This window comes from Salvia hispanica, chromosome 2 (genome assembly GCF_029641045.1).
Source record: "Salvia hispanica isolate PSC_SH4W2 chromosome 2, Shi_PSC_v1, whole genome shotgun sequence".
Taxonomy (NCBI): domain Eukaryota; kingdom Viridiplantae; phylum Streptophyta; class Magnoliopsida; order Lamiales; family Lamiaceae; genus Salvia; species Salvia hispanica.
In genome coordinates this window covers 41998143-42009865 of record NC_142693.1, presented here as the reverse complement: position 1 = coordinate 42009865, position 11723 = coordinate 41998143, and the positions used below count along the sequence as shown (strand labels likewise).

At 38.0% G+C, this 11723-nt stretch overlaps 3 protein-coding genes across 8 annotated transcripts; 1 reads left to right on the top strand and 2 right to left on the bottom strand.

The window, feature by feature from the left end:
- Positions 1–3832, top strand: LOC125219028 (ruBisCO large subunit-binding protein subunit beta, chloroplastic). The gene is made up of 14 exons (XM_048120873.2): positions 1–156; positions 599–837; positions 923–1048; positions 1232–1369; positions 1442–1537; positions 1650–1892; positions 1983–2217; positions 2334–2503; positions 2589–2666; positions 2745–2816; positions 2909–3013; positions 3095–3187; positions 3268–3360; positions 3468–3832. Exons 2-14 carry the CDS (start codon positions 610–612, stop codon positions 3603–3605), a joined length of 1815 nt encoding a protein of 604 aa, XP_047976830.1. The 5' UTR covers positions 1–156; positions 599–609; the 3' UTR covers positions 3606–3832.
- Positions 3833–3918: 86 nt separating this feature from the next.
- LOC125219034 (uncharacterized) lies at positions 3919–5944 on the bottom strand. Of its 6 annotated transcripts, none has more exons than XR_007176062.2 (5): positions 5596–5943; positions 5160–5279; positions 4478–4881; positions 4224–4352; positions 3919–4156 (listed from the first exon to the last, which is right to left on the bottom strand). XR_007176062.2 is itself a non-coding variant. In XM_089065873.1 (5 exons), exons 4-5 carry the CDS (start codon positions 4792–4794, stop codon positions 4292–4294), a joined length of 378 nt encoding a protein of 125 aa, XP_088921999.1. In that variant the 5' UTR covers positions 4795–4833; positions 4916–5077; positions 5160–5279; positions 5596–5944; the 3' UTR covers positions 3919–4291. The 6 variants fall into 6 exon arrangements, 5 of the variants coding, with proteins under 5 accessions (XP_088921999.1, XP_088922000.1, XP_088921998.1 ...); XM_089065873.1 differs by adding an exon at positions 4916–5077 and having other exon boundaries at positions 3919–4352; positions 4478–4833; positions 5596–5944; XM_089065874.1 differs by adding an exon at positions 4916–5077 and having other exon boundaries at positions 3919–4352; positions 4478–4833; positions 5165–5279; positions 5596–5944.
- A 347-nt stretch (positions 5945–6291) lies between these two features.
- Positions 6292–11173, bottom strand: OVA5 (Lysyl-tRNA synthetase, class II). The gene is made up of 14 exons (XM_048100372.2): positions 10877–11173; positions 10309–10527; positions 9737–9848; positions 9197–9305; positions 8757–8814; positions 8598–8666; positions 8306–8413; positions 7938–8030; positions 7681–7785; positions 7402–7605; positions 7199–7293; positions 6921–7011; positions 6631–6798; positions 6292–6539 (listed from the first exon to the last, which is right to left on the bottom strand). The coding sequence occupies exons 1-14, from the start codon at positions 11102–11104 to the stop codon at positions 6444–6446; spliced, it is 1755 nt and encodes a 584-aa protein (XP_047956329.1). The 5' UTR covers positions 11105–11173; the 3' UTR covers positions 6292–6443.
- Between the last annotated feature and the right edge of the window lie 550 nt (positions 11174–11723).

The following is an 11723-nucleotide window of genomic DNA, read 5'->3' as shown; positions in this document are numbered from 1 at the left end:
ACCCCTTGATTTCCACACACTTCACTCACTCACCCACTCCTACTAAAAACCTAATCGACTAGCGTTTGCTTCTGGATAAACCCTCTCTCCTCATCTGCTGCCCTCTTCAAAGTTCAACCTAGCTTCTATCATCTTCAATCTTCTTTCAATTTTTCGGTGAGCTGCTTCACTAATACTCCGCTTCTCTCTTTCAATTTGTTTTTTTTTTCTGGATTAATGCTTATTTTCTATGTCAAGTTGTGGTCTTCCTATGTTTGCTTCTATGTTTATTGCTGTTGTATTGCTCATCTCCTTATAGATTAGGAGTTCATGCTTGGCCATTTATTGTATTGCTTTCCATCTGATGATATAATTTGGAATTATGTAGTTTGCTCTTTTGTAAAGATGCCATTTTTGTCAAACCCAATTTCTATTGGCCGATAGTATTTATTTCAAGGTTGTATTTTTTGTGTAGCTGGGAAGCCATGTTATGTTTGAAACTGTAACTTCATTTGCTTGTAATCTCAGCTCTATCTAAGATTTGGAATCTGTTTGCAATTTATATGTGATAGCGTCTACTTTCTTGATTACTGATTTCAGCTCTTTGTTTCTGGTGTAGGTGAGAAGTAAATGGCTGGCCTTTCCTCAGTCGGTTCATTGGCTGCTCCCGGCAGCAGGGTTCTTGATGATAAGATCGCAGTTTCATCCAGCAGGTTGTCATCTCTTGCTTCCATATCCGCTAGTTCGCTTGGGAGGAGAAAGAATGTGGCCCTCCGCAAATCACGCCCTTCTCAGATAACAGCTGCTGCGAAGGACTTGTACTTCAACAACGATGGCTCAGCCATCAAGAGGCTTCAGGTGCGTATTTGGCACCCTCTGATTTCTGCTAAGAAGTTGTTATCCACCTAATATGATTATTGAAGGTTACTTCGATTGGTGTCAGGTTGGTGTTAACAAACTTGCGGATCTAGTTGGTGTCACCCTTGGACCCAAGGGAAGGAATGTCGTGCTTGAAAGCAAGTATGGTGCACCAAAAATTGTCAACGATGGAGTTACAGTGGCTCGAGAGGTATAATTTAGTCAAAATGAATTTTTATAATTTCATGCATTTCGTGTGATCAATGATAAGATTATTCCTTAAGCTAAGTATTTGTATAGCTGATATCATAGAACATGTTTTCAATTTGGTTGTCTTCTCACGGATTCATGATAAATAACTTTTACATCTGCAACTTCATTGATTTCAATATAGGTTGAGTTGGAGGATCCAGTTGAGAACATAGGAGCTAAATTGGTAAGACAAGCAGCTGCTAAGACAAACGACCTGGCTGGGGATGGGACAACAACATCTGTTGTTCTTGCACAAGGGCTTATTACCGAAGGTGTCAAGGTATGTGGACCTTGGGGATGATGTCTTATTACATCAAAATGTTTGTATCTTATGGATTCACCTTGTTTGCAGGTAGTCGCTGCTGGAGCAAACCCTGTCCTTATTACTAGGGGAATTGAAAAGACTACCAAGGCATTGGTTGCTGAACTGCAAGCAATATCTAAAGAGGTAACCTTTTCAATCTTGGCGTTTAACAAGATGCGCATGTATGAGCTTTCTGTGATGCATATGTTGATTATTATGCAATGCTATGATGGAGTAACCAGTGTGATATTTGCAGGTTGAAGATAGTGAACTAGCAGATGTTGCTGCTGTAAGTGCGGGAAACAACTATGAAGTGGGGAATATGATAGCTGAGGCCTTGAGCAAAGTTGGTAGGAAAGGTGTTGTTACTCTTGAAGAGGGACGAAGTGCAGACAACAATCTTTACGTTGTTGAAGGAATGCAGTTTGACCGTGGCTACATCTCTCCCTACTTTGTAACTGACAGCGAGAAAATGACTATTGAGTATGAGAATTGCAAGGTAACCATTTGTTTATTTATAACTAAAGATCCAATACATGTAGTAGGTGTAATAAATTATTATTTCTAACAAGTGGATTTGCTCTTACAGTTGTTGCTTGTTGACAAGAAAATAACAAATGCAAGGGATCTCATTAATGTCCTGGAGGATGCCATTAGAGGCAGTTATCCTGTGTTGATAATTGCTGAAGATATTGAGCAAGAAGCTCTAGGAACTCTTGTTGTGAACAAGCTCAGGGGGGCGCTCAAAGTTGCCGCTCTTAAAGCTCCAGGATTTGGGGAGAGAAAGAGTCAGTATCTTGATGACATTGCTACTTTGACCGGAGGTAAGTTTTTTTTGTTAAACTTCCTTTGCTGATATTTTGGAAACGAGTTGCTTTGCACTTTTTTCTTGTTTTATCTTGTAAATCTGTTACCTAGAGGAATTTTCCTTTGTATACAGGAACTGTGATCAGGGAGGAAGTCGGGCTAACCTTAGACAAGGCTGGCAAGGAAGTTTTGGGTCATGCTGCCAAGGTGGTGTTGTCTAAGGATTCCACTACAATAGTTGGGGATGGTAGCACTCAAGACGCTATAAACAAACGTGTCTCTCAAATTAAAAACCTCATTGAGGTATGTAACCTTCACATTATTTTTGCATCAGCATATCAAATTTAGTCTGTATGTTGTTCTAAAGCTATGTATCACTGTTGAGTAGGCGGCTGATCAAGATTACGAGAAGGAGAAGCTAAATGAGAGAATCGCAAAGCTATCAGGAGGGGTTGCTGTGATTCAGGTAATTTTAGTTTTTTTTTTTTTTAACTGTATGTTATTATTCTTATAATTTTCTAAAGCATAAATCTGCTTTCTGAAGGTTGGAGCACAAACTGAAACAGAGCTGAAAGAGAAGAAGCTTAGAGTAGAAGATGCTCTCAATGCCACTAAGGCAAGCTGTGATTTCTAGCTATGTAAAGGCCATATTCTTCAGTTTCCGGATGATGCTAAGATGTTTAAATGAAATTCTTACTTGCTGCACAGGCTGCTGTTGAGGAAGGAATCGTTGTTGGGGGTGGATGCACGCTATTGAGGCTTGCATCCAAAGTAGACGCAATCAAGGATACTCTTGATAATGTCGAGGAAAAGGTAGTGTCTTCCTTAATATCCATCCCTTGATATATTAATGGTTGAGAGTTTCTTAATTGCACTTGTCCTCAATCGTTCCAGGTTGGAGCAGATATTGTGAAAAGAGCTTTGAGTTATCCATTGAAATTGATAGCCAAGAATGCTGGTGTTAATGGAAGTGTTGTTAGTGAAAAGGTGAGTGGATACTTTACCATTTGCATAAATTGTTATGAAGAGTTCATTCCTCTAAGAATAAATTGGGTGTATGTGTTTAGGTGTTGTCAAGTGACAACCCAAAATACGGATACAATGCTGCGACCGGACAGTATGAAGATCTCATGGCTGCAGGAATTATTGACCCGACTAAGGTAGGTAGTAGTAGATAAGGTTTCATTTAAATGAAGGGAAACCATTTAATAGGAATGTTGTTCTCTTCCTTGCAGTCTCTAATTCTTGGTTGTTTTGTTGAGCCTAGGTGGTGAGGTGTTGCTTAGAGCACGCATCTTCGGTGGCAAAGACGTTCTTGATGTCGGACTGCGTAGTGGTGGAGATCAAGGAGCCTGAGCCAGTTGTGGCAGGAACCCCAATGGACAACTCAGGGTATGGTTACTAAGCGAATCGATGAAAAGAGAGATGGTGTTGAAGCTCCGAAGTGGTTGGCTGGCGGATTTAGATTAGATCGTGAGTTTTGGAGTGATGACACTACCAATTTAGGTTGGATAATTATTCAATGTTCAATAAATTATTTCTTCTGTTTCCAAATTAGCAATGAATAATCTTGTATTGAATGTAATCTTGTAAGTTCAAGTGGAATGAAATTGGCCAAAATTTTAAATATAATTTTCTTTATCAGAGGCATTCAAGCCTCTAATGTAGAGTCTTTCATCAATGAGAATGCTATCAACTCCATTAAATCAATGTTCGGATTCAACAAGAAATGACTGAGATTAAAAGGTGCAGCAACTAAAACTAGTAGAAATGTCTACTTTTACACTTTGTTTCAATGCTCTATATCACTTCTGAGTTTGCAATGATACAAATTGTATACAAGCATAGTAAATTGAATGTAACAACAATGCTCTAAGGGAGTTTGCTGAAGCCACTGATGTAGGATTTCATCTTTGTTACAAAGAATTGATGATGTACAATCCGCAGACAGATTGGCTGGATTAGAAGCGGATATCAGCAGTCGAATAACGCAAAAATGAAGCCAATGAAACAGATTGATCACCTCTGCTCTATTTAAGAGCCGTAACATCCCACTGTGTATAGTCAAGTCAGAGACAGGTAGCAGCAGTCTCAGAGAATGACACAGAGACAACGGCTGCTTTCATCTTCGTTATCAGTATCTCCAGACTCACTGTGAAGACAAGTTGAAATCAAGCAGCAAATTCTCACAGAAATGAAAATACAGTCTTTAAAACATCAAGTAGCAGATTTTGGTGCTAAATTTAAAAACTTAATACAAAAAGCGGGATCAATCACCTTGATTCAAATTCCCTGATCTCAGCAAGTTCCTTCCCCAGGTGGTCCATCCACTGCACTTTTTTCTTCCCAACTTCTCTGGTGGAGTTGGGACGAAGACAGGACTTCCGTACGCAGCTTTTTACCACAGCAGCTTCACGCTTCACTTCAACACACTGTTCTTCCTTAGCATAAACTGTCGAAGGAGCGACATGTGGAGCACTTTCCAGTTTCAATGGCTTTGAAGTGTAGAGATGAGCAGCAGAGGGCTTGCAGAAGCACATCAATGAACAGTGGATCTTGCAGAACAATACCCTCATGAAAATGGTTTCCTTCATCGTCGTCTCATCTTGATTATTTTGCCTTCAAGATTCAACCTTCTCCATACACAGTCTATAATTCAAGAACCGCAGTTTTTCAAGAATCTAATGCAAAAAAAAAAACACAATTAACACTTACCAGAAAGTCAGACAGAAGCATAAATCAAGATTCATATGACAATCCAAATGCGTGTCCGGCCCTCTTTTAGGAACACGAACGAAGTTTAAAGAGAACAAAAGAGGAGGAATGCTTAGGCAGAGAGTCCAGCTATAAAGATACACCAATATGTAAGGCACCTAACTGCCCAACATTCCATTACGTGTTATTTTTTAACCGCAAACAGTGTCTGAAAATCCAAATTATAGTACAAGCATATTCTTACCAAACCTTGAGCAATTAACGGTTCCTTTCTTTTTCAACCAACACATGGCATTCTTTTTCCACAGCAAAACATCTGATCCTCTCAAATCAAAGAGTTTCTTATTGGATGTCTCTTGCCAATCTTTGCTGCCACAAGAGCTCAAGTAAGTTTTAGATATGGAAAGTAGGCCTAAATTGACATTACATAATCCAATAATAAGCTCAACCAACTTTAGAAGAAACCTCTTTTCTTAATATTAAACATATGTTGGGCACCAAATGGTATATATTCTGGATTACAAAGGGGTGTTTCTTACCCAAAACCAGCATTAAATAAACAAGGATTAGCCTTTTGTCACAACCAAAGTCAGGATATGCTTTAGGATGAGAGAACTAGAAACCCTTTTAATGATTAGGAATCAAATGCTTCCAGATTTGTGATTAAGCTGTTATCTTACCTAAGATGCCAAACTAAGCAATCCATTTCTCTCTCCAGATGTCAATCCCTTTTTGCCTTTCATATCAGGTGCAAAATCTTCCCTTTTGAGCTTTATGTAAAGTGATTTTTTTTCACTGATTTGTAGTGTCCCACACTGTTTCCTCCCTAGAGAGAGAGTGAGATACAATGGACACTAGCATGAATCTAGGCAATTATGCCTTACGTGGGAACATTTTTTTAGTAGAGTGTACTGGTTTTGTTGTTGTGAAGGTGGGATATGATTTTAAGAATTGAAGTTTCAATGAAATGATGAGGCATGAGGAAATGGTGGAAGTGGTGGGGATGAGAAGCATGAAATGTGGCTAAGAGCCACTTGATTATTAAAGCCAATTGATTTTAATTGAAATGAAAAAAGATTTCATTTTGGAAGGGGGCAAGGCTCCTTTCTCCCTACCCCTCTGTCTTTCCTTAGGACTACAACTTTCATAGCTAAAGATAAAATCTTTGTTGTGTTACTAATAATATATATTGATGCTTAAGAATCGGAAGGAACCGCCAAATAATTACGAATTTCCCCCAACATTTGGTATGATTTTGTAAGACTTCACATTTTGGAGATCCGTTTTGATGTTCTTGATATTTCATCAAAATTTTCCAATATTTAAGGTTACGAAAAAAAGAAATTCCCAAATTGTGTACACTGCGCATCAGTACATAAATCAATACTTGCTTGCATTTATAAATATGTACTACCATCTTTCAATAATCAGATTGCGCTACCAAAAAAATTGTGTATATTTGAATGATGAACACGAGTAGAAGAATTTGTAGTAATGGCCGAAAGCTACAAGTAGAGATCTCTCTATTTTAGGCTTGGGGAGTCTTGAGAACAGGAAATGCAATGACATCGCGTATGCTGGGAGAGTTCGTCAGCAGCATCACGAGCCTATCAATGCCGATGCCCTGAAAAAAAAAACATAATGCCATCAACATGGAGTTGCATATTTTCATGTTCACCGCTTCTCTCTTTTCCTAATTATGTAAGAAAGCGTACCATTCCAGACGCAGGAGGCATCCCATACTCTAGCGCTGTTAAAAAGTCTTCGTCAAGATTCACATCATATGCATCGTCATCGTCATCAACTTTCTTGCTTTTATCTTCTGAAACCAAAGCTGCATTCTTTTTCTTATGCCGCCTCACTTGGTCCTCCAACCTCTCTCGCTGCAAATAATTTTAAGATCCAAACCTCAAACTATAACTATAATAATAACAATAAGACTGATAATCTTGGAGATAAAAAAAAATCTCTCATATCAACACGTTTCACAACTCTACTAGTGTACCTGGTCCAAAGGGTCAGTCAATTCAGAGAAGGCATTGGCCATCTCTCGACCACATACAAAGAGCTCAAATCTCTCTGTCAAGCCTGCATGTCTGAAAGTCATATCAAGAGTAAGTACTCAATACGTTTGTATACACAGATAACTTCTCAAAGAGAAATACTGCCAAACCGAAATATCAACCAATGCGTCATCATGTACAGCCAATAACACTTGCAGAAATTTCTCCATACAACAATTAAATAGAATAAAAAATATTTGGGCCGCGTAAGCCTAAGCACCTTCTATGTGGTTTGGCCAGTGGCGATACTTCAAGGGGGTAGTCCAACACAAAAGTCGGTTGCAATAACTTTGGTTCCACCACCAACTCAAATACCTGCAAAGCAGAAAGAGTTTGTGTTCGGTTTAAAATAGAGCCTTTCTCGTAACTATTGTAGGAGTTAATAATATTTATTTTGCCAACTAACAGATGATTATGATTAACCTCATTCAGCACATGACCAACAGATGGACATGCTTCTATTGAGCTTTTGTTCTGATTATCACCACCAGCATTAAGCATCTGCAGAGCAACTTCTTTGGCAGTAGTAAGGTCCTCAAACTTCGTGAAATCAATGTCGGTTGCTTCTTTCACAAGATTGTGCATCGTTTCCCTCCTCCAAGGTCTTTCCAATGATATCTCTACACCCTGCATCCAAATTCAAGACTCATTTTATAACAAAGAGGATAATGAAAAGATATAACCAACAATACGCCCGTTTACCTGATAATCAATAATAAGTTTCCCATTAACTGCAAGAGCAGAACGTGTTACAATTTCCTCCGCCATATTCATCATGCTTTCATAGTCTGTATATGCTTCATACATCTAAACGTCATCCAAAACTACAACAAATTATGTATATGGACTAGGAATCTCGACAATACTAATTATAATTAAAACATAAGGCCTGTGAACTGTCGGTCATCCAGATAGTTGTTTCCTCCAGAAAATACAGAAGCAATTTTGAGAATAATTACCTCAATTGTGGTGAATTCAGGATTATGACGAGTTGAAAGGCCTTCATTTCGGAAAATCCTTCCTATTTCATATACTTTTTCAAATCCACCAACCTGTTGATGTCAATCCAAGATCACTATGACATGCTGATTGACTATGTTTTGATGACTAATAAGAAGAAACAAGCAATAGGGACGAAATCAAGAATTGGATACACTAGGTGACAGTCTGAACCATCACATCAGGAATACGTTATCATGATTGAAAGTTGATACTAAGCTTTTATTCAATTGACAAGCACAAGTAAAGAAGCATTGCTTGCAGCATATATCAAACGATCCCATAAGGAGGGGGATTTCACACATAGTAGTTAAAAAACAAACCTCACCAGCATTCTCTTCAAATGAAGCTCCGTTGCAATTCGTAGATAAAGATCCTGTCCAAGAGAGTTATGGTATGTAATGAAGGGCCTAGCTTCAGCACCACCAGCTGCACCCTATACATGAAATCAGCAAATATCAAAATGTAGATTATAAGTACTTGAGTGGAATATAATTAGTGATGTGCTAAACCAGTTTTTACTTCTCACCCAAACTCTCTTGGAAGAAAATAAAAAATGAAATAAAAAGCTTTTAGGAAGAAATATGTATGTGACTGACTATTGCATAAATTCTTAATACCTGAAGAACTGGAGTTTCAACTTCAATAAAACCAGCAGATTCTACTGTCTTCCGTATTTCTGATATTATCTACTCGGAGAAGAAAAGGTTAGCACCTCATCAGGTGGAATTAAAAAGCATGCACAAGGGAATCAAGTAGAGAGAATAGAAGGAAAGAACCTTAGCTCTTTTCCTAAATACATCAGCTACCTCAGGATTGGCAATCATATCGACATACCTGCAAGAAAAGAAATCAGGAGGGAGTGACCATAAGCAAGAGCTCAGTAGCAACAACTGGAGCTGGAGATATGGAGCTTGTTACAACACCTAAAATTTAGGCTATAAAAGTAAGAGGTAATAGATGTAGAACAATAAATACAAGGGTTAGTTACCAGAAATTTATGTACTATTTGTATACTTTGTAATTACGAATTACCTCACACATGGCAGAAAAAACACATCATGGCATAAAGGAAAATATTTTGTCCGAATACCCAAACAGAATAATTACGAAAAACCCTAAACTACCGTGGTATGTGTATGAACAAAAATCATGGATATATTAAGCACAAACTATAAGGCATTTGCATGGGCAACGGGAAAGAAAGAGATAGTTTTACCTTTGGCGATAGCGCTTATCTATGTCGGTCAGGCCATGATATTTGTCAGGCAAAGGAAGCAAAGATTTTGTAAGGATTGAGAATGAGGTCACACAGACAGATAACTCTCCTGCCAAAAGTAAGATGAAATTAGCTATTATGGATGAACGAGTTGATGAGATCACAAAAGTTCTCCTTTTAAAAACTGAAATCCCTCTGAGTGGGTTTTCTGCAGGCATCATATATCTCCATCAGGTTCAGTTGAAGCACTTGTTCATGTTTAAGTAGATGAGGCAATCAAGTAAAGGGGCAAAAACTTCTAAGTGATGATATCTTCTTAGTCAACTCATACTAGCCTATACATTATACAGACTCGTGCATTTGGCCATAGGCATGATAAGTTAGAAACAAATGTTCTGGCTCCTTGACATATTCGGGGTAGTTTTGACTCTATCTGTCTATCAGATAACTTCCAAAGTCTGATCTTGAATTTTCAATTAAAAGCTTGGACCATGTACTTCTACAAGACAAAATAGAACAGTGGCACTACGGAAAACATACCTTTTTCAGTGCGCTTAATTGAACCTTCTGCCCCCAAAATATCACCTATATCAACTAACGTCTTCAGATGTTCGAACTGGTCACTTAGTAGCCTTTCCTTCTCACAGTAGAGCTATATGCCAAAAGAAACTTATTTACAACTCATTAAGAAAGTTCAACACACTAACCAATGAATCACCTCATACAAAGCAACTTGAACATAAGATGATAAAGAAATGAGAGCTAACATAATTTATATCAAACATCAGTAAAGCATAAGCAATATTTCAGACTTATGGTTTCAGTGAAAATTGCTTATAAGCAAGGCTCCAATTGGTTATCCAAGCATATTATTCGACATATGACCAAGAAACTATATTCAGGCAAAGGGATGATAATTAAAGGAAAATATAATAGAACCCTTCAAATTTTCAGCATTTTGAACATAATATTCCACAAGCAGCTATCTTATATTATATCTCCCTTAATATACTGCAGGGTAGAATTTTCATTATGATGAAATCATGTCTATACGCATTAGATATGGGTTAACTAGCGAACTATGCATTCTTAGTACCAGACTTTGTGCCTACCTGGATTGTTCCTGAGTCATCCCTCAAAGTTAAAAATGCAAGCTTTCCAAAAGCTCTACGGGCTACAATTCTTCCAGCAATAGATACGCGATCACTTTCACAGGCTGCCTCCTCGCCATTTCCCAAATCTTTGTAAATCTCTTGGAGCTGATTTGCAGCATGAGTACGCTGCCAAGTATAAGCATATGCATCTAAGCCCTTGCTTCTTAGCTCTTCCACCTATAGATATATTAAAAAATAACAGCTCTTTATGATAAAGATAGACAAAGAAATATCATCCAAACCAACACATTCATAAAACTTCCTTCACCTTCGTTTTATCCATTCATTTCATTTGCAGCAAAGCAATTCATTCCACATTCAAGTGCCAATTCGAGTAAAATATAGTAATCAATATGGGCCATAGCGTACCAGAAAAGAGCCATGATCAAAATTAAAAGCAATGTTCATTTAACCCAACCACAAAGTAATCAACCTAACATTTTCAATTTTTAATCAATAAACACAAACCTATCCGAATGAACTGCATTACTATTGACTACATATCGGAAATTCAAAGAAAAAAGACCTTTTTAATCCGAATTTCCCGAATTGCCTCTCTGTCGGAGGTACTGGTTTGAGAAGAAGGCCTGCGGTTGCGAGCACCAGCGACGGCAGGCGAAGAAGAAGGAGAAGCGCAGCGGGTGGTGGAAAAGGATCGAGTGTTCCTAAAAATGAAGTGAGTTTTGTTGAGTTTGGGAAAGGCGGCGAAGTGGAGCAGCTGCTTTAGTCTCATTGGGTGCAGGGCGCCCTCCATTTTCTATGCTTCACCTTCCACAGCGCTTTGTTATCTAAAATGCCTTCTTATTTTCTCTTCCCTTTACATAAATCTCTTCACTATCTACTCAACCAAATTCTACTGTAATTCTTTTATTTTATTCGTTTTATTTTATTCACTTACGAATAAATAAATTACTAGCATTTTTCCTTAACAGTATTAGAAGCGGTGACTTTCTCCGTAGTTCATCTCAAGGCTACGTCAGACCCATCTCAGAGTTTATCTCTCTACAATGAGAGTCCATCCCATGGCCTATTTCAGAGCCCATCTCATTTCTACATCATCATTATTTTTAATATTTCACTTTTAATTGTTTGTGTATTTAAAAGACAAATTTCATTTAAAAACAAAATAAAACATAAATAAACATCCTATATTAAAAATATAATAATAAGATAAAGATAGAAAACATAAAAAACAACGGTAGCACAACCTCAGACGCACTCAGGTTTCGGCTCGTCCTCCCCGACACGACTCATTAACCCTATGAATTTGGGGCAACCCTTCAGTTGCAGATATATTTCCCAGTACTTGAACCCTCTCGCATGGCCATCATAGAAATCGTGAAATTTAGGACACTCATACACCATGCGTTTCC

What these genes read in the sequence shown, in the direction of transcription:
- LOC125219028 (XM_048120873.2), top strand. Translation starts at nt 610, where the DNA reads ATGGCTGGCCTTTCCTCAGTCGGTTCATTGGCTGCTCCCGGCAGCAGG. An exon ending in GAGTTACAGTGGCTCGAGAG is followed by an intron (nt 1,049 to 1,231) that starts GTATAATTTAGT and finishes ATTTCAATATAG; the next exon opens with GTTGAGTTGGAGGATCCAGT. An exon ending in TTGATAATGTCGAGGAAAAG is followed by an intron (nt 3,014 to 3,094) that starts GTAGTGTCTTCC and finishes CAATCGTTCCAG; the next exon opens with GTTGGAGCAGATATTGTGAA.
- LOC125219034 (XM_089065873.1), bottom strand. Translation starts at nt 4,794, where the DNA reads ATGAAGGAAACCATTTTCATGAGGGTATTGTTCTGCAAGATCCACTGT. An exon ending in ATCAGGGAATTTGAATCAAG is followed by an intron (nt 4,353 to 4,477) that starts GTGATTGATCCC and finishes TTGTCTTCACAG; the next exon opens with TGAGTCTGGAGATACTGATA.
- OVA5 (XM_048100372.2), bottom strand. Translation starts at nt 11,104, where the DNA reads ATGGAGGGCGCCCTGCACCCAATGAGACTAAAGCAGCTGCTCCACTTC. An exon ending in GGGAAATTCGGATTAAAAAG is followed by an intron (nt 10,528 to 10,876) that starts GTCTTTTTTCTT and finishes ATATATCTATAG; the next exon opens with GTGGAAGAGCTAAGAAGCAA. An exon ending in CTGAATTCACCACAATTGAG is followed by an intron (nt 7,786 to 7,937) that starts GTAATTATTCTC and finishes GATGACGTTTAG; the next exon opens with ATGTATGAAGCATATACAGA.